Source organism: Ranitomeya variabilis, chromosome 5 (genome assembly GCF_051348905.1).
Source record: "Ranitomeya variabilis isolate aRanVar5 chromosome 5, aRanVar5.hap1, whole genome shotgun sequence".
Taxonomy (NCBI): Eukaryota; Metazoa; Chordata; class Amphibia; order Anura; family Dendrobatidae; genus Ranitomeya; species Ranitomeya variabilis.
Window position 1 is genome coordinate 661,701,751 of NC_135236.1, and position 27,029 is coordinate 661,728,779.

Below are 27,029 nucleotides of genomic sequence, written 5' to 3' on the forward strand. Positions count from 1 at the left end.
TATATTTATTATTACCAGTTGACTTAAGAAGAGGTTGAAACGGTGTAACAGAGATGATGAAGCTATTTGATGCAGTTAATAAAGTTTTTAGAGGAAAAGCAATAAAGAGGGACACTAATTACAGTACACAGTAGGGATCACAGACAGTAAGGAGTTCCCAAGCTGGTCCTATGATTTGTCCTGAATGATGAATCAGTGGCTGTTCTGTGGGAGCAAAAATGTCCTCTAGCTTACTGCTATTTGGGGATCTAGCAAAATGCAAACTCTGTGAACCCAATGGCTTCGTGGTTAAAGGGGTTGTCTGGCCAAAGGCTACAAGTCTGCCGTCACTTTAGGTGATTGCAGACATGTCTATCCTCACTGCATGAATTGAGGATTCTTTGGTGGCAAGAGTGGGCAGGCGCGTGACCTGAAGTATGTGATTTGCATACACGCGGTCACTTGACGACTAGACGTCAAAGGAAATTAATTGAGTGGGTCTGGAAAAAGTCTAGTTGGAATGTGGCCGGCAGTATGCAAATCATAAAAAAAGTCTGCTCTCGGCATCGAAGAATCCTCACAGCTTACAGTGCTCGTAATGTGAGGATTTACAAGTTTGCAGTCATATAGAGTGACTGCAGACTCGTAACCTAAGGCTGTACAACACAGTGCACTAGGGACGTGGGTTCAAATCCCACCAATGATGACATCTGCCAGCAGATTGTATGTTCTCCATATTGTTCTTACTTGGGTCCTTTTTTCTTACACTACAAAAACTTACTTAGGCTACGTTCACATTTGCGTTGTGCGCCGCAGCGTCGACGCCGCAACGCACAACGCAAACAAAAACGCAGCAAAACGCATGCACAACGCTGCGTTTTGCGCCGCATGCGCCCTTTTTTTCATTGATTTTGGATGCAGCAAAAATGCAACTTGCTGCGTCCTCTGCGCCCGGACGCGGGCGCCGCAGTGACGCATGCGGCGCAAAACGCAAGTGCGACGCATGTCCATGCGCCCCCATGTTAAATATAGGGGCGCATGGCGCATGCGGCGACGCTGCGGCGCCCGACGCTGCGGCGCTGACCGCAAATGTGAACGTAGCCTTAGATATTTGGCATTTGACTATGTACATGACGTAGGGGAAATCAATTGTGACTTAGCCTGATAAGGGAGGACAATCTCCGTACAGCGCCGCCGAATTGGTTGACATCTGCTTTCTAACCACTAAAAATGTCCTCTTGCCAGGACTGAAGAGATTTACTTTAAAGAGCTGCCTAAATGTGAAAGTCTCGCAGAAACCAAAATCAACTCAAAACTAAAGGATCTGTTCCTGTTTTTCTGAAGTCCAGCTAATGGAGAATCACAAGACCAGAAATTTTGCTGATAACTGCAGGATATATACCAACCCCTAGAAAAGAAATAGGATCATTTATAAAGTTTTTTTTACTGGCCCCTTTCTGTAATAATGTCCCCCAAACTGGCCCCTTTCTGTAATAATGTCCCCCATACTGGTCTCTTTCTGTAATAATGTCCGCCATACTGGCACTTTCCTGTAATAATGTCCCCCATACTGGCTCCTTTCTGTAATAATGTCCCCCATACTGGCCCCTTTCTGTAATAATGTCCCACATACTGGCCCCTTTCTGTAATAATGTCCCCCATACTGGCCCCTTTCTGTAATAATGTCCCACATACTGGCCCCTTTCTGTAATAATGTCCCCCATACTGGCCCCTTTCTGTAATAATGTCCCACATACTGGCCCCTTTCTGTAATAATGTCCCCCATACTGGCCATTTCCTGTAATAATGTCCCCCATACTGGCCCCTTTCTGTAATAATGTCCCACATACTGGCCCCTTTCTGTAATAATGTCCCCCATACTGGCCCTTTCCTGTAATAATGTCCCCCATGCTGGCTCCTTTCTGCAATAATGTCCCCCATACTGGCCGCTTCCTGTAATAATGTCCGCCATACTGGCACTTTCCTGTAATAATGTCCCCCATACTGACCCCTTTCTTCAATAATGTCCCCAGTCTTGTAATACTGTCCCCCATTTTGTGATAATAACCCCTATCCTCTACTAATGTTATTATTAGTATTTATTTTTAGAGCACCACTGATTCCAGGCGCTGTCAATGTACATGTCTCCCATTCTGGGCCCATCCTATATAAATGTCCCCTCACTTGGGCCCCATCCTGTAATAGTGCCCTCTTCCTCCTCCATAATTGGTGCATGGTGGTAGGCACTTTGACTAGCTGCGCTTAGTTGCACACGTTACGTATTACCATCACTAAGCGCCTGACCATAAGGTGCTGTACAATATGCTTTTCATAGTTCAGATCTACCTCCACAAGTCTATCAAAACTGTGAATCCACTTAGTAAAAATTTTTGGGGCTGTCTCCTGTTGATTGCTAGGGGGCTGTGCATTCCTAATTGATCGATAGTTCAGACCAGTTACTCTGCGGCATCGGAGGCGCCCATGGACTATGAACCAGGCCGGATTGATCTTCAGAGATGCGCTTACAAGCTCCATTAGAAAAAGCTTGTAAGCGCTGCTCTCCTTGTCCGATAGACTGCAGAGATGGCCGGTAACCTAGGTAATGAGTAATTGTGCATGTTTTACACAAAGTGCCCAATGACTTAAAGGCTTTAAGGGCCAATATCCGCATTTCCACTTGAAGGACCACCGTCCATAACAAGCAAGCCCCTTTTTATGGTCATCGTCCCTAAGCACCTGGACACCCAGGAGGACAAGGGGCTAATATATTTATGATCTGAATAGTCTTATTATTTTAGAACACAACCTTTCTTCCCTCCTCTTCGGAGCTCAGTCCAGCAGCCCCTCCGAGCCCCAGAGCCAGCACTGATGTCATGGATGATGGAGGGACTAGAAGAAGCAGCTTTGGTCTCAGTGTAAAGTCACTCTGCTGCACATTTTCCCTTATAGGACACAATCATTTCCATATGTGCATATATATATGTCCCCTCCTATGTAGAGCATACATATATGTCTTATATGTTCCTGGCGATGACATGTGCTGCTGTGGGAGGAGGGACCTCCTCCATGTGAAGGCCATCAGGAGCTGTCAGCCCTGCAGAAGTCACCAGCGCTGCAACAGTCAGGATGAAGCTGTGCACAAGTTGGAGGAAGAGTCTACAAGTTTCCATCCTCCTCCTCCTCAGCTCAGGTAAGAGCAATGAACATTCTGCATTTCTACAATTCTCACCCTCCTTTTCTTCCAAGACATCTTTAAAAAAAAACTTTGTTTTTATGCATGATGAGACTGCTGGACCCTGGATCCTGCAAACAGGAAAACAGGCAAAAAAAAAATCAGCTCTGCTATGTCTGTATCCGCATTATTGTAATTTTATAATGTGTATAACTAAACCCTGCATGGATGTACCCCAATACGTAATGGCAAATAGGAGGTCGCAGCATGTACAGTATATGTTAGGGAGAGAGAGAGAGAGAAAGAAAGAAAGAAAGAAAGAAAGAAAGAAAGAAAGAGAGAGAAAGAGAGAAGAAAGAAAGAGAGAAAGAGAGAAGAAAGAAAGAGAGAAAGAGAGAGAAAGAAAGAAAGAAAGAAAGAAAGAGAGAAGAAAGAAAGAGAGAAAGAAAGAAAGAAAGAAAGAAAGAAAGAAAGAAAGAAAGAGAAAGAAAGAAAGAGAGAGAAAGAAAGAAAGAAAGAGAGAAAGAAAGAAAGAAAGAAAGAAAGAAAGAAAGAAAGAAAGAAAGAAAGAGAAAGAAACAATAGATACTGTATGTGGAATAGATAGTTGGAAAGAAAGAAAAAGGAAAGAAGAAATAACGAAAGGAAGGAAGGAACAATAGATAAGTGTTAGAAGATAGAAAATATATAGATAGATAGATAGATGATAGATAATAGATAGATAGATAATAGATAGATGGTAGATAGATAATAGATAGATGATAGATAGATGATAGATAATAGATAGATAATAGATAGACAATAGATAATAGATGATAGAGAGATAGATAATAGATAAATAATAGATAATCGATAGATAAATAAGTATTCTAAAATAGATACATAGATAAATAGAAAGAGAAAAAATGAAAAGTGGTAAGAAAAATTGATATGGAAAGAATAAAAATAAAAAAATGGAACATTAGATAAGTGCTAGAATATAGGTAGATGGATAAATATGAAAAGACAGACAAATAATAAATAGAAAGGTAATAGAATAGTTACAAAAATATGGAAGAGAAAAATATAAAAAGTAAAGAAAAGAAGGAGAAATGATATTATTAATAAATTAATAATAATAATAACAATAATGATAATTTCTGCTGTGCAGGAGAAAGATGCTAAATAACAAAAGGCTCTGTAAAGGAATGTGCCATTTACAAGGAGAAGGGGCCGCAGTGCGGGGTCTCCTCTTCTATGTGGAGGGATCTGGTAACAGCTTAACCTCATCACTGTCAGGGGTGCTGGAATGCATACTAACCATCTGGGAGCCTAAAGGTTAACGTGCTAGAATTTGGGAGATGATGTTGTCTAGTGGTCTGGGATATTTCCTTTACAGATACCCAAGTACCAGGGGGTCCGTGCCCAGGAAGTGTGACCATGACCAGCCTCGCACAGGAGGGGCCCACCGGTGGCCTCCACTATTCTCAACAGAAGATGTGTCCGAGGAGATACATCCAGTTTGTTGCGGAGCAGAGAGTCACTGATTTCTTCCCTAGTATCAGGGGCGGACATACCATTGGTGCAACCTGTTCAGCCACACAGGGGCCCAAGAAGTAAGGGGGCCACTGCCACCTCCAAAACAGGTGTAACTGTGCATTGGAAGGAGTCATGGGTCTGCACAGGGGCCCTCTCCTGTCTGTGTCCGCTCCTGCCTAATATTCCCTATTCAAGCCCAAAGAAGCATGATAGGGCGCCGGTGACCCCTCGTGGGCGGTACAATAAGGTCACGCCATTATGCCGCTTTCTCTGAGGGAAAAGGAAGATAGAGACACTTATGAAAGCAAGAAAAGGTGAAAGGCGTGGAATTTTTTTTTTCTTTTAGTTTGTTGTTACCGCTAATGGGGCCACAAATGGGGATATTAGTAATATATGGCTTCAAAAAAAGGGGCATTGTTACTGTATCGGTGCAAAAAAGATCAGTATTATTGATATACAGGAGCCACAATGCCACTATATGCTTCATGTAGAAGAGATGGGAAAAACTTGGGGAGAAGCGATATCTGTGTGTTATATTGTGCAGAGATGAGTTGTGGTCAGAAGTCATAGCGGTCTGTCCGAATGGAGAATAAAAGAGAAAATTGATAACTTCATTGGGTGTAGAGTGTTTTTTTATATTAATGATCAGTATGGTGGTAATGTGTTGTGGTTGTACTGTATGATCAAGGTGTGGTGGCATTATTTTGCCCATGTTTTATTTAGTCACCACTGTGTATGTTGGTACTCTGTGGTCATGGTGTGGTGGTACTGGTATAGTGGTATTATTATTGGTATATTGGTCTTGATACAGTGAATTTTGTTCAGTAACAGGATGATGGTTATAGTCAGAAACTATGTGGTAGAAATATATATGGTCATGGTGTGGCGGCATTATTTTGCCCATGTTTTATTTAGTCACCACTGCGTATGTTGGTACTCTGTGGTCATGGTGTGGTGGTACTGGCATAGTGGTATTATTATTGGTATATTGGTCTTGATACAGTGAATTTTGTTCAGTAACAGGATGATGGTTATAGTCAGAAACTATGTGGTAGAAATATATATGGTCATGGTGTGGCGGCATTATTTTGCCCATGTTTTATTCAGTCACTACTGTGTATGTTGGTACTCTGTGGTCATGGTGTGGTGGTACTGGCATAGTGGTATTATTGATATAGTAATCTTAGTATAGTGGGTTTTCCATAGTAACAGTATGGTGATAATATTTGTTATTTGGTATCTATGTCTGTATTATTTAGACCATTATCTTATTCCTGAGTTTTCTAAGTGATTTATATATATATAATATTTTAATTATTTTTTGCGGGGGCCGGACTTTGGCCTTTATTGACTCTAACAACACCCATAGGGCTCACAAATCTGAGCAATAGCTGGTGGGGTGGACGTAGACAGCCAGGTCCAAATTTACACAGGATTGTAGTCAGGTTCAGCTTAATATGACATGATCTGCCAGGATACTTCAGTTTCCACTAGTGGCCTTCAGTCCTTCAGATGTTCTCATGGGAGTTTCCATCATTTCTTGGACGAATTGTCACTGAAGAATTTTAATTGTCAGTTCTGTGAAGAAGAAGATAGATTGATATCACATAGCAGTTCTTTCTCTAATGCATCCCATCCGTGGAGCGCAGGCATGACTAATCTATCCTGCTGAGAAGGGCGATCGCTGCGATCTCACAGATTAGCGATCAGGAGCAGCAGCAGTTTTTCTGTTTTCTTCCTTCTATCTTTGCTGTTTTGTTATTCTTAATCCCCTTCTTACAAAATTTAGGGGAGACGTCATGAAGATCGGTATTTCATATGTCAGTCTTGCTCAAAAAGGCCGTTATAGTAAGGTCCGTCAAATTTTTTTAAGAGGCACAAGTCTCTCGATAAGTTTGACCGGTCTTTGCGCACATAGCCGAAAACGTTGCCTCTTCTGATGCAAATTATGGCAACTCTGTGTGGACACCTCTCCTGCTAAAGTCGCTCACTTTTTAGAACATTTTTTGAGGAGAAATCACAAAAAAAAAACCCTCAAATGTTGTGACTTCCTGTTTGCCTCATTTAAGGTTCTTTCAGGCATCTGTGATCATGGGTCAAATCTTGGATCTCAGTGCACGGACTGGCCTCTCTTTTCCCGAGCGTGACCGCCTCGTAGAAATATATGAAGCTGTCATGCTCGGGCCAGGAGAAGCGCGGCCAGTCAGAGCATTGTGATCCTCGACCGGACTGTTAATTATGGACGTCTGAAAAAACAGTTAAGGAGAGATATTGCCTCCCTGTTGTGATCCTAATGGCAGAGGATCTCAGGGTCTTCAGCAAAGTCTGCAAACATAAAAACTAGCTCTTAGGGAGGTGGTAACTGAGCTGACCACATACCTGATCCTAGCCCACAAATAATAGTAGCCGGGGAACGTGCCTACGTTGGTTCTAGACGTCTCGCGCCAGCCAGAGATCTAACTAACCCTTTCAGAGAAAATACAGACTTCACTTGCCTCCAGAGAAATACCCCAAAGTAGATACAGGCCCCCAACAAATAATAACGGTGAGGTAAGAGGAAAGGACAAACGTAAGTATGAACTAGATTCAGCAAAGAGAGGCCCACTAAATAATAGCAGAAATATAGAAAGCGGACTTATGTGGTCAGCGAAAAACCCTACTAAAATATCCACGCTGAATATCCAAGAACCCCCGTACCGACTAACGGTATGGGGGGAGAATATCAGCCCCCTAAGAGCTTCCAGCAAAATCAGGAATCACATTATGAACAAGCTGGACAAAAAACAGAATAATACAAATAAACAAAAAACAAGAAAGCAGGACTTAGCTTATGTTGCAAAAATCAGGACCAGTAGACAAGAGCAACCAGACAAGGACTGATTACATGGATGCCAGGCAATGGACTAAGACTCCAGGAAGTTTAAATAGAAACACCCAGAGTCTTAACGAACAGGTGACTACCAAGCTGAGGAAAGAGAATCCAAGAGCCATACCGCGAGTGACCACAAGAGGGAGCCAAAAGTATAGTTCATAACACCTCCCTATGTCTAAATTATAGGTAGTGTCAGACTGAAGAAAATGGGGCCCACCAGTGAATTTGATTCTGAGGGCCCATCTTTCTCCCACACTCTGCCCCTTTCACACTATGAACTCTCCTGAAGAAGAAGCCAGGGCCCGCCTGAGAAATCTCCGGTTCTCTGGTGGGCCAGTCTGACCCTGAAGTGTAGGAAATATTTCTTCAGAATGAGGCCTTTTTACAGTAATTCTACACCAATCCTTTGCAAATAATTAGCTTTAATCCCTTAAAATGTCAATGCAGATTAAGAAAAGATAATAATATGAATCGTAATACACGTAGTCGCGAAGGGATGACTTTTACGTTTTTTTAATCAAAACAATGTTAACTAAGTCCCCTATGTTATTTATATCTACTATTACTATTACTGCGTATTTGCTCATGTTGTATTTATCTTAGGTTCTGCTTGTTAAATGGCCACAGCTATGCATTGCACTTATACCAACATGTACACTGGCTCACATTTTCGAGGTTTAACATTCAGTAAAGATAGAGCGCAGTTCAACAGTTCAATACAGGTGGATGATGCACAAGAAGAGCAGTACTGTACATATAGTATAGATTAAAAGGAGTACAGTACATGTGGTGCAGGTAAAAAGCTGTACCATACATGTAGTATAAGGAGATAGCAGTACAGTAAATAACATATAGCATAGGTAAAGAGGACAACAGTACATGTAATACTTGTAGTGTGCAAATACACATTGTACTATATTTGCACACTACAAGAGAGATAGAGAGCAGTACAGCACATAACGTACAGGTAGACAGCAGCAGAGTACATATAGTACAGTTCTAGAGCTCTACAGCACATATCATGCAGGTAGAGACCAGTATAGTACATATAGTACAGTTCTAGAGTGCTACAGCCCACATATCGTTCAGGTAGAAGCAGCACAGCACATATAGTACATTTCTAGTACATATAGTACAGTTCTAGAGCTCTACAGCACATATCATGCAGGTAGAGACCAATATAGTACATATAGTACAGTTCTAGTACATATAGTACAGTTCTAGAGCCCTACAGCACATATCGTGCAGGTAGAATGCAGCACAGCACATATAGTACAGTTCTATTACATATAGTACAGTTCTAGAGCTCTACAGCACATATCGTGCAGGTAGAGAGCAGCACACTACATATTGTACAGGTGGAGAGCCTCTACAGCACATATTGTGCAGGTATAGAGCAGTACAGCACATATTGTACAGGTAGGGAGTAGTAGAGTACATGTAGTACAGGTGGAGGGAAGTACAGTTCAAGTGAAGCCAATTTTGTGAACATGCTATGAGTTTTGATGGCCCAGGAAACACTCTTGTAAGATGGAACTATTGTGATCCGAGGTCATCGTCGTCACTTGGGGAACTTGTGAATGATTAATAAAATTAATCGTCTTCAAGGTTCCATCCTGCTCTTTCTATTGTGGACAGGGCATATCTTTGATAACAGCATTTTACCCAATATCTTGGGTTCAGGACCCTCCCCCCCTGACCTTTATCCCAAAGATACAACCAAACTCCTAGCACGTGACGTGGTCAAACATTGTGGTTACTGTTTAGGTATATTTGGCAATTTTTATTATCAAGATTTGTGAAACTTCCTTAAATACGTGTAAGGAAGCGAATTTGCTGATTTCCACTTTCTCTTCTCCTGCAGTGTCCTCCTCAGGAAGTTACATTTTTCATATTACAGCCATTATGGAGCCAGGATTCAACTATCTCCTCAGACTTTGTCGCTTATGTTAGTTTCCTGTTTTTTTTTTATTTTTTGTTTTTGACTTTTGAGATAATGTTATTGACTCTCAATATCACTGTCATTTACTTCCTCCGCACATGTAATGATTTACATTCTTTGAATTCTGTTGACAGATGGACCCTGTTAAGGCATTCTACATAGAGCCTTAAAGAGTCCAAAAATTACACCCAAATTCCCCAAAAATTATCATAGTATCAACCAATGATAATAAGGACTAAATCAATATTTCAGACAACTTACTACAGTTAGCTATTGATTGCCCAGTCCATATACCATCAAGAAAATAAATCGTCTTGAATTTGGGCTCTAGACAGTTCTTGCTTTGACCTTTTACATTACTGCATAACATAAAACTTTGCTGTAACTGTTAGAGGGTCTGGTCACCTTATGAAGATTCATCACTGAATGACTCTCCATCATGGTGATTTTTCAAAAACTTGGCTAGACATACAAAGGTCTATAAAGATATTTCAGACATCTGACTGGACTAAGATGCCTACAACCTTGGCTGCACCCTACTAAAAGGGAACATTAGGTGGGAATACCATGGGGCTCATCAAGAGTTTGGAAGACAATCTGGTTCTGCTTTGACAGTTTATATAGATATATCACCTACATTTAGCATTTCCAAAAAACCTTTGGTCAAAATGTTGGTACGACTAGCACCTTATCAAGATTCACTTTTGTTTCCCTTGACGAAAGATACTTCAAGACCTCCAAGTCGGTGTTTTGCCAAAACCTTGCCCAACTTGCTTGCTGTCAGATGTCTACTGCCCAGGCCCTGAGTATCATGAGGCTCACTGAAAGTTTTGGCAGTGGGCATAGGGCACTATTTATCTCCAAGGTTAGCAAGCAAACAATGTGGAATCGTTAATGAATGACACCATTCGCTTCTGGAAGAGTTGGAGGTCAAACAAGGTATGGTCCTCAAGATAATACTGCTTATGTACAGTGATTTATTTCTCTTTGTTGCAGTGACGGTGCTATGCCAAAGAACAATAGTGGGAATCGAAGGACAATCGGTCACTTTGCCATGTTCATACAAAGTAAAACGAAGCAGTGACCTCACCAGCATGTGCTGGGGTAAAGGAAGTTGTCCGAATTCAAAGTGTAATCAAGAACTCATCTGGACTGACGGCAGCAAGGTCACTTTTCGATCATCTTCACGCTACCAACTGAATGGTAGAATCAGACAAGGAACGGTGTCTCTGACCATTGATGAAGCAAGTCTGAATGATGCCGGGACGTATTGCTGCCGAATTGAACATTCGGGGTGGTTCAATGACGAGAAGATCAACATTAGGCTAGTAGTTGAAGAAGGTGCCTGTATTTTATAAAAAAATATTCAATGTGATTGCGTAGATATTTTGACAAATTTGGGTAGCAACATTATTGGCTCCAAAATGCAGAACCTATAAAATTCCTTCTCAAGGGTCTTTTACATGAGGGAACAAATCGCCTGAACATTTCCTCGTATAAATGAGCATTCACCATGATTGCCCAGTTTCTACATGTCCAGTGATCAAGCGACCAACAATAATTCCCTTTTGTTTGACGTAGACTTTGATCCTGACAAAACTGAATAGGGGAGGACAATTAAATGATCATTTGTTTGAAATCCTCACCATCATTCAAACATAAACACAAGAAAACACGTGCCGATCAATCTTCTAAATCATCGATCGAAGATCATTATGGGCAATTTAACTTCCCATGTAAGAAAACAAAGACCAGCTTCTTAAGTAATAACTTGATAAATGAAAATGTAGAGCTCTTTCCCCTTGGGCAATTATGATTAATGTATCTACCCTAGGTCTTGAAATCTTGACCATCGATAAATTTCCCATAGACATGAATCTATACTATACACACTCATATTGATGCATGGCTTATCTGGCTGTAACTCTGGTAGACTAGGTTGCAATGAACCACTTTTGGATGGGCTTGTCAAAATTTTACGTTTTAAAGGTCTATAAGTAGACAACCCTATTAGGATCTCCGTTGCCAGTAGGTTATTCTTCATATGGGTCCATCCATAAATTAACTAGCAGATCTCAGCTGATATGTTTGACAACTTTATTTGACTGGTTATCTTTTGATCAATAGTCCTTGACGTAAAGGTATTTGCTCTTTTGTAGCACCTACAACAACAGTGAGAACTACTACTCCAGCACCCACCACTAAGAAGACAACTCAAGCACCTACCACTAAGAAGACAACTCAAGCACCCACCACTAAGAAGACAACTCAAGCACCCACCACTAAGAAGACAACTCAAGAACCCACCACTAAGAAGACAACTCAAGAACCCACCACTAAGAAGACAACTCAAGCAACTTCAACTAGGAAGACAACTCCAGAACCACCAGGTTTTACAACTACTCCAGAACCTTCCTATATTTGGACCAATTCATTTAATATACCTGCAGAAGAAACTACTCAATTACTTCCATCTGTTCTGAAAAATACTTCACCGGCACTTATCAGGCCAGATACTCTACCTTCTCGTACGGCAAAAACGATTGACTTGTCATCAAAGGTCTTCCCTCTTGGTTCGACAGAACATGCAGAACTGACAGCAAGGAGCACAGGTAAAATCAGCAATATTTATTTCATATATAAGTGAATTTTCAAACTCAACTTTTTCAAAAGGTTTTGGTTTCAGCCTTTAGGCAGAACTTCATCAGGAACAACATGATCATCTTACAAATCTTAAATATGATAGGTTACAGGTTGAACTCAATGGACTTATATCTACCTTCAACCTTAAAAACTATGAAGCTGAACGATTCTTATTTTTTTCTCTTAGAATTCCCAGCAGCGACAACTGAAAATGAATCTATTGTCGATGAGCCCTCAGGTAAATCACTGGCATTTCCCCTTTTTTCCAAAGACATGACTACATACCCTACTGATATAATTTTCATAAACCTGCAATATGTGTGAATATAGAAATTGTAATGTATTCTAAAATGCCTGTAGTCTTGGTAAATGTTCAGAAAACTTCTCAGCCAACAAAAAAATCCATCTAACGTACAAACAGTAGTCACTAGAAAAAAAGTGAGGGGAGAGGAGGGAGATGCAGCTGCACTTTCTATTTTAGTGAAATAAGAAGAAAACGATGGGGAGATATTCTACTTTTACTAAAAAATTAAAGATAGAATTACTGTTTACTTGGATAAAGAATATTATTACTTTTAATATTCTTATACCTTATACTGTTTTGCACTTTTTTTTTAGTTGTGCCCAATTTTATTCCTGATCATCATGAACTTCCCTCTTCTGAAGAATCGAAGGAAGAAGACCAGGAATATATACCTTTATTGACTGAGAGTGTTTCTCCAAATAATAATGGTAAGACTGCGACCAGATTATTTGGGGGGGGGGAGATTTTATTTTTTATGTTCAGTAAAGGAAAGTAAGTTGCAGCGAGAAAATAGACCCCCTAAAAAACAAACTATAGCTCTGTTGTATTATTGGATCCATCATCAAGGTTGTAATCTCATCTGATTGGCTTTGAATTCCTAAGAATTATATTAACTTATTATTTTGGGGATTTTTTGTTTAGTTTTATAGAAATATTTGGCTTATTCATTACTGCACACACCCAAAATTTCGGTCAAAACCCCAAACAGCTGAGCAGATCTTATGATATTTTTGTTTTGAGGCCAACATAATGCAATTTGGTGACTACTGGCTAATGATGGGGGGCTTGATCCTAAAGGGCTGAGGTCTCCTGTAACATAAGAAAAATGGCGCTGTACCTATCATCGGGGCCCTATTATTAATATAATCCCTTATGAACCAATTTAGTGAATAAGAACAGTAATTGGTTTAGGGATATTCATGCCATTGTTGTGTGAACTGTTACATTAATAATTTTTTTATTTGTAGGAATCTCAGACTTGTTTCAAGGAAATGTCACAAAATCACCAAAAAAGGTAAAAATTGAACAAATTTTGGCCAAATTTTATCCTGATAATCAACATTAGTCCCAACTTTATAGTATAAATTACCGGTAGCTGATGGGTCCTCTATCAGTAGTAACCGTACAGTATGGGGCTGGTACCGCTACTGTGATAAGGCCATTGTTGACCTGTTGTTGATCAACAGAGAATGTACCGCTGCCAATAAACCCCAAAGTACTGACTAATCTGTATACTGTGTATGCATGTGTCGGTATGTATGAGTATATATGTATGTATGGTTATGGTATTTAGCCCTTTCACGACATATGACGTACATTTACATCATATGTCATGTCAATGACTTTGATGGCGGGCTCGTACGCCGAGTCTGCATCTTTCCCCGCACCTGATGGCTGATTTAATCAGCCATCATGTGCCTTTAACAGTATTGGGTGGAGAATCGCTATTAACCTGTTAAATCCCACTCTCAATAACTGACAGCATAATTTAACGCGCGTCGACACGCGGGGGGCATCATTCTACTTTTTCATAGGCACGCCCCTGAGGGGAAGTCGAAGGGTTGCCATTACGGCCAGAGGTCTGCTGATGACCCCCGTGCCTGTATTGACGATCCTTCGGTAAAAGTCAACCCGTGGCTGCCGTTCATAGAAGATCGTGATTTTCTCTATACATAGCTCAAGCGATCAGTGCTTCAAGTCCCCTAAGGGGACTGATAAATACAGTAAAAAGTGAAATTTAAAAAAAAAATGAAAAAAATATATTTGGTATCGCTGCGTTCGAAAAAGTCCGATCTATCAAAATATAAAATATATTAATCTGATCGGTAAATGGCGTAATAAAAAAAATCAAACGTCAAAAGTTCGTTTTTTGGGGCCTCTGCATCATTGCAATAAAATACGATAAAAACATCGTATCTACCCCAAAATGGTATTTGTATAAACATCAGCTCAGAGTGAAAAAAAAATAACCCCTAATACAGGCCTATATTTTGGAGAATGAAAACATTAGAGGTCTCGAAAAATGGTGACAAAAGATAATTTTTTTATTTTTTTACAAATTTCATAATTCTTTTTCATCACTTAAATAAAAAAAAATATATATACATGTTTGGTATCTGCGTAATCGCACTGATCTCGAGAATCATATTACCAGGTCAGTTTTACCATATAGTGAACATGGTAAATGAAAAACCAAAACATTTTTTATTGTGGTATAACACTTTTTTTTTGCAATTTCACTGCACTTGGAATTTTTTTTTCACATTTTCCAGTACACTATATGATAGAGGGAGTGGTGTCGTTCAAAAGTACAACTCGTCCCGCAAAAAAAAAAAAACAAGCACTAATATGTCATTTTTATGGAAAAAAATTAAAAGAAAAAGTTATGGCTTTTCGAATAAGGGGAGGTAAAAAAAAAAAACGGAAACGGAAAAATGGAAAATCGCGTGTCGTGAAGGGGTTAAATGTCTTTTAACTTAGAAATTGTGATAAAAAAAATTCTCACGTCCTTCCCAATCTACAGATATCAGACACTGTATGGGATTTCAAACAGGTACAGGTCACTTGAATGAGGGGTTATGTTAAAATTTATGGTAAAGGAGGTTTCTATCCACTGAGATCAATGATTGCTAATTGATATATCATCAAATCACTTTGTAGAAAAAAAAAACTACATTGAAAAATTTGAAAATTTTTTGGAATTATTGGAGAGCATAGATCTAGTAAATCAGTGTTCTGACATTTCTTTCTTCTGCAGGATACAAGTATTGTCATCATTGCTATCAGCTTATCGGTAATTGCGCTGATAGTGATCTGTGTGATACTTCTACAATTGAAAGGTAAGCCAAAAAAATAAAAAAAATACTGTATATAAACACATTTAGGAAATCCATCCATTAGCCAGAGCATCTCTGAGTTGGAGGACTCAAAATGTCCACACGATGTAATACCTTGCTTTCCCTGCGGGGGTGCTGTAGGGAAATACAACAGTTCAAATGGAATTCAACTACACCTGATCACTAGGGTTCTAGTTTAGAACATGTTTTATGGGGGCTCTTCCAAGAAAAAGGATAGTTAAAAACGGATATTCTAAAACTTAAGAGGCTTTAGGCTCTTGATATCTAGAAAGTGGAGACAAAGTGTTCAGAATAAGGCAACGTGGGGTGAGGGAGTATGATTTTGCTTAGTTTTTGGAAGGATTGCGGCGCAAACCAAAAATCTTCCTACTGAAGTTTTTTTTTCTTCTATTAGGCCGGAAAAGAGTGCGTTACCTGTTAGGCTTTGATCTTCGGTAAGTAGGAGTTCAACTGATGATGTTCTATCCTGCAATCCTTCTTAAAGGGGATGACCACTATTTTTTACTATTGACCTACTGATCTAACAATGGAAAAAAAAAAGATTTTTCGAAATTAATTAATTAATTAATGATCCATTCCCAATGGTAATTTAGTTGTCACATGTTTTCGAGAGTGACCATCGTTTTCATTTTTATTTGATAACTTAATAGTAGATATAAAAATAAGCACATTTTGTAATAAATCTTATCAGATAAATTTGCTTCTTTCTCCTCCTGGACTGAACTTTCACTCAATTCGTGGGTAAAATCTGTAAAATATTTATTCAGTAATGTTATTGAAATAGGAGATGACAGTTGGTGCTTTTAAAATTCTATGCAGGAGGGAGGAGCTAGAATAATTCATGGATGTAAATGAGAATTGTGTAATGTTTAATTTCACCTGTGGAGGCGCCATAGAGAAATAGAGAAGTTCCTCCCCAGATTATGGGTGATTGCAGGGCTCCTAGCAGCAGGACACCCTGTATTCAGTTTAGAACAAGGGACTGTCTATTGTATTATGAATGGTGCTGGGATAGCGGGATATTGATACTATCAGGCAGTGCCTCCTCATAGCTTCAGGTGAGTTGAAGATCTAATTTGAAGGATTAAGAATTTGGAGATATCTTGGGTGTTTTGCACACATCCATATAATAGAACAGCCAATATGAATTAAGCAAAGGTCTAAATAAAACTATCTGTTCCAAATATAATATTTCAAAAAAATGACCTTGATATATATAAGTTTTTTTTACATGGTATAAATGCCGCTCTTCTCCTGAATCTGGCGATGTTTTTCTTTTCGTCCTGCGCCTCTCCGTTTCTGAGATATGGCCTCTTCTTTCCTGTATATAAATCTAGCCTTTTTAGGCAAATGGGAGTAGTTATCATAAACACACCCACAAGGAGCAGCTGAGGATCACGCCCACTTGGATTAAAAGATGAGATTGATATGCAATAAAAAGGAGGCCATATCTCAGGAATGGAGAGGCGCAGGACGAAAAGAAAAACATCGCCGGATTCAGGAGAACAGCGGCATTCATACCAGGTAAAGAAATTACAATTTTATGGCAAGTGACCGGTCCTTGTTAACAGGGTTCCCAATTATTATTCAGCAGAGGGATCTTTAGAACTTTAGGGCCCTGGTGTGACTGCAATCCTGTGCACCCCCGACAGCAGAGGCCAATGTAAAAATCTCACGTATAAAAACTACGTGGGTAGAGGAAGCAATTCAACATAATCACTACTAGATAATTAAAATAAAAAAGTCCCAGGTCTCAGAAAATGATGACATAAACTCATTACAATTCATCTTTTGCTTTTTATTAAGTTACGGTACCTATCTTCTTTTGTTCTCTAGTAATTTTTGACATTTCACACCAAATTCTTGCATTGGTTTTCTTGATTTTTTTTTTTTTTTGCAAAATCAAAATTGTTCTTTGTTTTTGTCTTTTTTTCAATTTTTGGGTGGCAAAATTTATGCAAAAAAATTCATGAATTTTTTTTTGCAAAATCATAACAGCTCATTATTTTTGTCTTTTTTTCTCTTTCTTTGTGACAAAGTTTGTGTAAAAAAAAGTCATGATTTTTTTGGAAAATTCAAAACGGCTCTTTACTGTTGTCCTTTTTTTATCCTTTTTGTGGCAAAATTTGGGCAAAAAATTCATGATTTTTTGCAAAATCATAACAGCTCTTTATTTTTGTCTTTTTTTCTCATTCTTTGTGACAAAGTTTGTGTAAAAAAGTCATGATTTTTTTTTTGCAAAATCAAAACGGCTCTTACTGTTGTCCTTTTTTTTTAAATCTTTTTTTTGTGGCAAAATTTGGCCAAAAAATTCATGATTTTTTGCAAAATCAAAATGGCTCTCTATTTTTGTCTTTTTTTCTTTTTTCGTGACGAAATTTGTGTGAAAAAAAAATCATGATTTTTTTTTTGCAAAATCAAAACGGCTCTTTATTTTTGTCTTTTTTTTTTTCACTTTTTTTTTATGACAAAATTTGAAAAAAAAAATCATGAGTACCAGTACATAAAATTACTCCGGGGACAGGAAGAAGTGAAGTACTTTTTGCACAAAGATTTAGGTTTATAAACAAAAGAGGAGCCCACATTGACGAAGATAAAAAAGCACAAAACAGAAAATAGACTTAAAAAGTGCAAAATACCATAAAAGAAGAATTTAGTGGAAATAAAAAAGGCGAAAAACAACAAAAACTATAAAAAAAAACCCCCACAAATATGTGCAAAGTTCTGAATTTTTCAAATTGCTAAAATATTTTTAAAAATCCTACCGCATATAAGCTTGGTATTGCCATAATTGTAGTGTTCTGAAGAATCATATTGTTGGATCTTGCAGAACCTGGAATGCTGAATTTGGAATGCTGAGCCTTGTATAACTCCGCCCACACCACTGATTGGCTGCTGTTTGTGAGCACTGTATATTGATATAAAACATATATTGGATTACTACATATGAAGTCTTGATTTACCTTTTACGGTGCACCGCCCTCACTTGCTGAAATCTCGGAAATGTGGAAGTCTGCTTATATATTGCCGAATGAAATTAACCTGTGAAGAGAAATTCACCTAGTGCCGCAGATTATTCTGAATCTCGTAGTTTTTCATTGACATAAAACAGCCAATCACTGGATGGGGCGTGGTTGGACTACGAGGCATAAGACACCTAGTCCTCTAGTGATAATCTCCTGCTGATAAAACACTGATTGTATTGAAACAAAAACAGCCTAGTAAGTGACACATCACTGGAATCAGGGTCTCAGCCCCTACATCATGCTACTCTCAGATTACATATCAAAATCCTCCCTTTAAGAAAAGCTTATTGGTCATATTTTTTTTGCCTCAGTACATTAGTTCCCATATAATGACCTCTTCATTTCTTGTCCCCAGTCTCGAACTTGTCACCCAACCATTGACCGAACTACCAACTGAAGAGAGGGACCCCGAAAAAGATGAGGAAGACAGAGCTGAAACCAATCACATAAGAAATATAAGTGAAGCTGCAGATGATTCATAACCAGCATGGAGATTTCTGTCTTTCCCATTTCCTTGGACCGTCCGTATATATCTTCTAGGAAAACCAAGAACATCTTGACCTCATGCTTCATTTCTCACGTCTGAGATGGATCATCTGGAACCATAAATCCTCTGGGGGCGTCCTATGTAAAAAAGTGTCTAAAGAGTAATTCTAATTAAATAAGGTCATTTTTCTACACGTTCTTGTCACTAGGTGGCAGTGTTGTAACATATAAGCATAAAATCATTAATATCACACAACTCCTCTCCCAGCAGGGGGCGACAAAGACCACAGGAGATTAAAGTACATAGGGAATAAATGCTGTAGCCCGATGCATGATGGGAGAGATATATATGCAAATACCTTCTTTTTTTTTTTTTATAAGAATTTATTATATAATTGTACACTTCAATGGAATTACACTTTAACCCCTTCCCGACCGGGCGATTTTGCATTTTTGTGCTTTTGTTTTTTTTTTTTCCCTCCCTTTGTTCCAAGAGCCGTCACTTTTTTATTTTTTCCATCGACATTTGTTTGTTTTTTTTGCAAAAGAAGTTAGACTTTTTTAAATGACATCATCCAATTGAACCAGGTGATGTACCGGAAAACAGGAACAAAAAAAATCCAAATGTGATGAAAATTGCAAAAAAAAAAACCCCTCTTTATGGCATTTATCGATCTGGTTAATTAATTTTATATTTTAATAGATCGGACTTTTACGGGTGTGGAATTACAACACATGTATATTTTTTTTATTTCTTTATTCTTAATAGAGGGAAAAAAAAGGTTCAGCCCTCATCAAAGCCAGGGGGGCGACACTGTACTAACGGGTGAAAGAGAAGAAAAAAACAATTTCCAATAAGGTCCCCTTGTTCCGAACCTCTATTTTGTATGGTAGAGGATGCACCTAGTCCATTTAATTGATTTTAATAGGAATTGTGTAATACTTTTTTTCCCCTCCGGGGGCGCTGTGGGGAAATTGGTTCTACCACAGATTGCAGCTGATTGCTTTGATTTCCAAAAGCAGAAAACAAGTGATCACCTAATTGTTCAGGAACCTAAGAAAAAGTTAATTCGCAAATCAGAGTATCCCTTTAAATTAGACCAGTGTCCACTTAAAGGGGACCTGTCAGCAAGTTTTTAAATATAAAAGTAATGATATAGCTGTGTAGGTCTGTGTCCCCCAATGAAAACAATACCTTTTTTGTATGGATCTGATGTACCAGTCATGAGAAATCTACTGTAAAAGCCATATGCAAATCAGGTTGGAAGTGCACTGGGGGCGTGTCAGTGCACTAGATTATCTTTTTCAAAATTAGTTCTCACACCCACAGTGCATTTACAGCTTCATTTGCATGTTGTTTCTACATTAGATTTCTCATGACTGGCAAATCGGATTTCTAAAAAAAAAAGACAGAATTTTTATTGGCGGACATACGGCTATACAGCCATGCCACGACTTCCACATGTAAAAACCTGCTGACAGGTTCCCTTTAAAAAAGCCTTGTCAAAAGAACCTAGACTCATATTTTGCTTTGATTTTATTTTATTCTAGGTACTAATATTTTTGAGATATGATTATTATATGCAATGTCTATGGTCTGGGCCTGTAGAGTGCTAAATTTAAAGGGGTTGTCTAGGCTGGGGGTTCAAGTTCTCTGGCGCCAGGAGCAGGCAGATGCAATTTGCATACATGCAGTCACATGTCGACTAGAGTGTATTGATTCGAGACTGGGCACGACTAGTTGGAATGTGTCCGGAAGTGTGCAAATCACATAATTGCAATCATATGACCGCCAGCACTGGAGAATCCTGACTGCGCGCTCTGTGACTTCAGACTTGTACCTCAAGTCTGAACAACCCCTTTAAAAACCATTACCTCAATTGTGGTTCTAAGATATGAAAATCACCAAAGAAAACCGAAAGCATTACAAAGCTCACTTACCTAAGTCTGTACAATGCACACAGTGATGTCATGACATAGATATAATACACTTGGTAATGCCACACAAAATAAATAATTCACTGAGCTGCTACAGGACAAGAAGCGTGCAAAGGTTTCACAATACAGAGATCATGCACACAGTGATACCACAGAACCAGAAACATGCACACAATAATAACAGCAGAAGAATGCACAAAGTGTAGTCACAACACAGGAATAATGCAAACAGTGATGTTAGTACATGGAGAATGCTCACAGTGATGTCACATGTAGAATGCACAAACTGATGTCACTATAGAGCAGATTGGGAATGATCACCATGATGTCACAGTACATGGAGAATGCTCAAGTGATGTCGCAGTCCATGGAAAATGCTCAGAGTGATGTCACAGTACAAGGAAGATACACACACTGATGTCACAGTACAGGGATAATGCACACAGTGATGTCACAGTACAGGGATAATGCACACAGTGATGTCACAGTACAGGGAGAATACACATTGATGTCACAGTACAGGGATAATATACACAGTGATGTCACAGTACATGGATAATGTACATAGTGATGCCATGGTCCATGAAAAATGCTCACAGTTATGTTATATTACATCTAGAATGCACAAAGTGATGTCACTGTATAGTACATGGAGAATGCTCACAGTGATGTCATAATACAGTAGATGGAGAATGCTCACAGCGATGTCAGAGTATAGTACATGGAGAATGCTCACAGAGATGTCATAATACAGTAGATGGAGAATGCTCACAGTGATGTCATAATACAGTAGATGGAGAATGCTCACAGTGATGTCATAATACAGTAGATGGAGAATGCTCACAGTGATGTCATAATACAGTAGATGGAGAATGCTCACAGTGATGTCACAATATAGTACATGGAGAATGCTCACAGAGATGTCATAATACAGTAGATGTAGAATGCTCACAGTGATGTCAGAGTATAGTACATGGAGAATGCTCACAGAGATGTCATAATACAGTAGATGGAGAATGCTCACAGAGATGTCATAATACAGTAGATGGAGAATGCTCACCGTGATGTCATAATACAGTAGATGGAGAATGCTCACAGTGATGTCAGATTACATGGAGAATGCTCACAGTGATGTCAGAGTGCATGGAAAATGCTCATAGTGATGTTACAATACAGTGATAATGCGCACAGTACATGAATACTGCACACAGTGATGTCATGGGACCAGGATAATGCACACAGTAGTGTTAGACGTGATGCTGTCAAAGTAGAGTAATGCACACAAAAGGGGTACAAAAACCGTGCAACCATGGTGCTCCATAACAAAACCTAAATATTCCACTCCATCTTTCATCATCCATCGTCATCACTGCCTGCACCTCACCCCTTAGTGGTTAGCAGTTGGGCCCGCATGCTCCGGCTCTGCTTCCCTACTCATAACCAGATGCACTGGTACCAGGAGGAGGACTACAGGGCGCCGCACTCATCTTCTAATTTACCATAGAAAATAATTGTACTAATTTCTTTGATTGCTGTTGTAATAATTAGGAGATATTTTTGCACCTTTTTAATTGTGGACCTTGTATTGTGATGTAAATGAATGGCATTGCCAATAAACAGGGTTAATTATATGTCATCGCCTCCTAAATTCAATCTTTTTGCTCAACTCTGCCCACAATCTAATATTTGACATTCCATCAATTTTCAAACCTTGAATAATCACCTTAATGGGAAACTAAATTCTTATGTGTCCAACTTTGAAGGATGTAGCAGACACAGAGAAACGCAGAACCTTTAGTGGGCCTCATATAAGAATAAGAAGAACGGCCACTGTTGGTAGCCCAAGAAGGACAAACAGGAGAAGTGCTGACAACGACTTGTACCATCACTCATAAGAAGCAGGAGCATTTCCAAGGTCAAGTGCCCTTGCATGTGGCAAAGCAAACCTAACCTGCCCATTGGGCATACTGCTTCCAAGACAAAGCTTGTTTAAACTATTAAATGCCTGATAAAATCTTTGATAGATTTATCAGTTGAAGGGGTTGTCCAAGATGGTAAAATGGGTCATCAATATGAGATTGTGAAGGTCCAACACTTGTGACCCCAAGCAATCAGCTTGTCACGCAGTGCCTTGGGATGTCCTAAGTTATCCCTGCCCCCCAGATTACTCCTGAAGGTGGAGACGCTGGGTTCACGTGCCTTGTGTATGCTCCTGTATCTACACTGATCTGTCCCCTCCCACACCCAGGGAGGTGCGAAGCTGAAGTGTATACAATAATACTAACCAGGCAAACAAGGAAAGACGGACAGAGATAAATGAAAATTACAATAATACACTCCCCAAACAACAGAGTGGAACACAAGGGAATTAAGGAAGGAGAAACCAAATAGGAGAGGATGAGGATATGCACACACACAAACAAAATTCCAAGCAACAATCTCCTGAGCAAATCTCCAAACGCCTACTCCAGCAACGAACTACACCTCCAACTTCAAACCAGGTGGTAAGAACTAACACTGGCAATTCATAATTGCCAGAGGTGAACATATATAACAGAGGGGAGTGTCCAACACTGAACAGCTGAGACAATCCAGGTAGGAAAGCTCCATGAGATTCAACTGAACAGATTAACCCTTGTACTGCCAGCAAAGAAAAAAACCCACAATATTTAATAAGATGGTGAAGTATTTCAAACCAGTGCTGGAGTTCATGAAAACAGATGCCGCTATCTTTAGGTCCCTCTCTGTCGCGGTATCCCCGTGACACAGGTATCTGATCCAGCAGTGGCCAGATGTAAGCACTGTCCTGAGATAAACTTTCACTAAAGGGGTTTTCTAGGACTAACACATTGTTGACCAATCCTTAGGGCTTCAATATGTTACCCCCAGAAAAACGTCTTTAATGCAGCTGTATCTGATCCCCATTTAATAAAGATCTTGAGGTGTATTGGGGATATTTGATATATTTTCTAAAAGTGATATCGCTGAAGTTTGCCGTGGCCTGTGACATGCTCCTGCACTGGGCACAAGCAATGAAAGAAAAACTAGATCATTTACTTTTTTTAACCACCAAGTAAAATTTATTTTGGGAACTTCCTTTCACTAATTTCCTGTAACGCAGAAACACTCTCCAAGATAAAATTTGCTTTCTGTTAGGCAGTTAACAAGATGATTTTCTTGGTTGTGTCCATATCTGGTCTTCTCGGGACTTTCTCTGGTGAGCATTCCTTGTGTTGTTTATCACTTCTGTGTCTTATGGTTTGGTGGGTGCCGACATATTATTATTTAACTCTTCATATCGTACTTTCTGCACCACAGTGCCACAGAGAGAATTGGGTCACACGTGTCCAATCTAGATTCTCAACTAAAACCTTCTGGGGTTGGTTCCACCTGAAGTTGTGTAGACCCCCAACACTCGGCGTAGACCAGGACTCTTCACACTCTCTAGTAGATGGGCCTCGTTCTAGGGGCAGCATCATTAAATTATCCAGAATTGATAAGAATTGTATACATCCTGATACAGTGTGTTCTGGTGTCTTTTTGTCTGAAGTTACGTCATGTTGTGAGACAATGTGAAGTAGAGTTACGAAGGAAAAATGGTGGTATCAATAAGAGATGAAGATGAAAGGAAGAGAACATTTCCGAGAGGTCTGAGTAAAGGTGTGTAAGTTCACCCCACAAAGCCGACTGCTGCTATTGGAGGGGAATATTTTTTTTTACATATGTAGGAACATTGCTTCTACCTCACTTTGGTGGGATCTGTCCAAGAGTTTGGCAAAGAAGAACGATAAACGAGACCTTTTTTAACCAAACTTTGTGATAGTTAGAACCTGTAACATTGTCCAGCCTCAGATGTTTCATAACTGTGTACCAACAATACATACCTCCAGAAAAGTGTGCCCAATAGAGATGTCACTAAGATGGCATGCCCATCACAGATAACCCAGAACATCATGTCTACCTAAGATGCCCTGAGAAGGACATGCCCACCACATATACTAAAGAACATCATGTCCATCATAGATGCCTCTAGAAGAGCATGTCTATCGCATATGCCCCAGAACATTATGTCGATCATAGATGCCTCTAGACAAGCATACCCACCGCATTTATTCTAAGGGTATCATGCTCATTTCAGATGCCCATGGAACAGCATGCCCACCACAGAACATCTAGTCCTCCTTAATTACCTCTTGAAGATCATGCCCTCCAAATATGTCCCCAAAACAGCCTGTCCAGCTTTGATGCCCCTGGAACAGCAAGCACAGATCATCATGTCTACCATCTTGAAAACCATGACCACCACATATTCTCTCAGAATAGCTGGTCCACCTCAAATGCCTGTAGAAGCGCTTGTCTACCACATATACCCTCAGACCGACAAGCATAACCAGCTCAGATGCCCCTGGAACAGCATACCTACCACAGGTATACCCAGTGCAGTGTAAAGAGGATGCTCTTGCATCAATAGTACTACTGCATATATAAAAAAGAATTGCTTGAGCATTCGAGTGACCTATATGCTTAGCAGCAGTACTCAATGCCAAACGGCAGCTGCAAAAGCCAATGATATATTGCAGCTTACAAATAGATTAAAACCTGTGACTCAAAATCAGGGCTGGTTCCAGGTTTATATCGGTCCTTAGGTGACGGACTACCTGTTGGACTTTCTTTACTTTGATATTTCCTTTTTCCCCCTCACTTCCAAAGAGCCATAACTTTTGCTATTTTTTAGGGGTTAATAGAACTATAAGAGGGCTCATTTTTTGCAATATGAGCTGTAGGTTTTATCATTACCATTTTGGAGTCCATACCACTTTCTGATTTCTTTTTGATCGCTTTTTTGTGGGGGACTGAACAAAAAACAGCAATTCTGCCATTTTGATTTTTTGGTTTTTTGTTTTGATGCTCACCCTAAGTGATTAATATTATGATATTGTATCAGTTCTGACAGGTACACATATGATAATGCTAAATATGTTTATTTTTTTATTTACATTCTGTGAAAAAGAGATGTTTAAATAGTCTTTTCATGTTTTTTAATATTTTTCTTTTTTTCACATTGTTTATTGGCCCATGTAGGGTACTTAACCTTATGATCACTTGATCAATACATTGTAATATATTAATATTAGAGAATATCGTACTGTAGCAATGCCACTTGGGAGCAATCTGAGGTATTACAGGAATCGTTTCTATTTAAAGTCCACAGCTGGTTTGTTGTAGTACTGATAAACCACATCACAGGAAACTCAAATAGAGCCCTTACATGGCTCAAAGTACAACATAAAGCATAAAGTCCATACAATAGTGCTGATTAGCCCGCCTGGCTAACAGTTAAGCTTCTAAGGGTACTGTCACACTCTGCAACTTTCCAACGATCACGACCAGCGATACGACCTGGCCGTGATCGTTGGAAAGTCGTGTGGTCGCTGGGGAGCTGTCACACAGACCGCTCTCCAGCGACCAACGATGCCGAGGTCCCGGGTAACCAGGGTAAACATCGGGTTACTAAGTGCAGGGCCGCGCTTAGTAGCCCGATGTTTACCCTGGTTACCAGCGTAAAAGTAAAAAAAAAAAAAAACGTACATACTCACATTCCGGTGTCCGCCAGGTCCCTCGCAGTCTGCTTCCCGCTCTGACTGAGTGCCGCCGTAAAGTGAAAGCAGATCACAGCGGCGATGTCACCGCTGTGCTCTGCTCTCACTTTCCGGCCGGCAGTCAGTCAGAGCGGGAAGCAGACTGCGAGGGACCTGGCGGACACCGGAATGTGAGTATGTACGTTTTTTGTTTTTTTTTACTTTTACGCTGGTAACCACGGTAAACATCGGGTTACTAAGCGCTTCCCTGCGCTTAGTAACCCGATGTTTACCCTGGTTACAAGCGAACGCATCGCTGGATCACTGTCACACACAACGATCCAGCGATGACAGCGTGAGATCCAGCGACGAAATAAAGTTCCAAACGATCTGCTACGACGTACGATTCTCAGCAGGGTCCCTGATCGCTGCTGCGTGTCAGACACAGCGATATCGTATGGATATCGCTGGAACGTCACGGATCGTACCGTCGTAGCGACCAAAGTGCCACTGTGTGACAGTACCCTTAGTCCTTTAGCAAAGGTATTCAATCCAGGAGATCTGCCCACCTCCATACACACAGACACCTGTGAGACAAACAGCTCTCAATTTACAAAGTAAACTGCACCTAGGGGTGGAGATATGGTGAGCAGCAGTCACTCCCAACTCATCAGCTGCTCACAATCAATCTGTCATGACCAATTAACCCGTT

At 39.8% G+C, this 27,029-nt stretch overlaps 2 protein-coding genes across 2 annotated transcripts in view; both read left to right on the top strand.

Annotated features, from left to right (window-relative positions):
• Positions 1-2,947: 2,947 nt before the first annotated feature.
• LOC143776790 (uncharacterized) lies at positions 2,948-19,603 on the top strand. The gene is made up of 9 exons (XM_077266535.1): positions 2,948-3,169; positions 10,480-10,824; positions 11,643-12,095; positions 12,314-12,364; positions 12,745-12,858; positions 13,399-13,445; positions 15,189-15,270; positions 15,683-15,722; positions 18,670-19,603. Exons 1-9 carry the CDS (start codon positions 3,106-3,108, stop codon positions 18,794-18,796), a joined length of 1,323 nt encoding a protein of 440 aa, XP_077122650.1. The 5' UTR covers positions 2,948-3,105; the 3' UTR covers positions 18,797-19,603.
• Positions 19,604-24,892: 5,289 nt separating this feature from the next.
• The window catches only part of LOC143775147 (uncharacterized), a 39,162-nt gene continuing 37,025 nt past the window's right edge, over positions 24,893-27,029 (top strand). The window contains exon 1 of the mRNA XM_077262991.1: positions 24,893-25,166. Within this exon, the coding sequence (XP_077119106.1) occupies positions 24,893-25,166 (274 nt within the window). The remainder of the gene's footprint in view (positions 25,167-27,029) is intronic.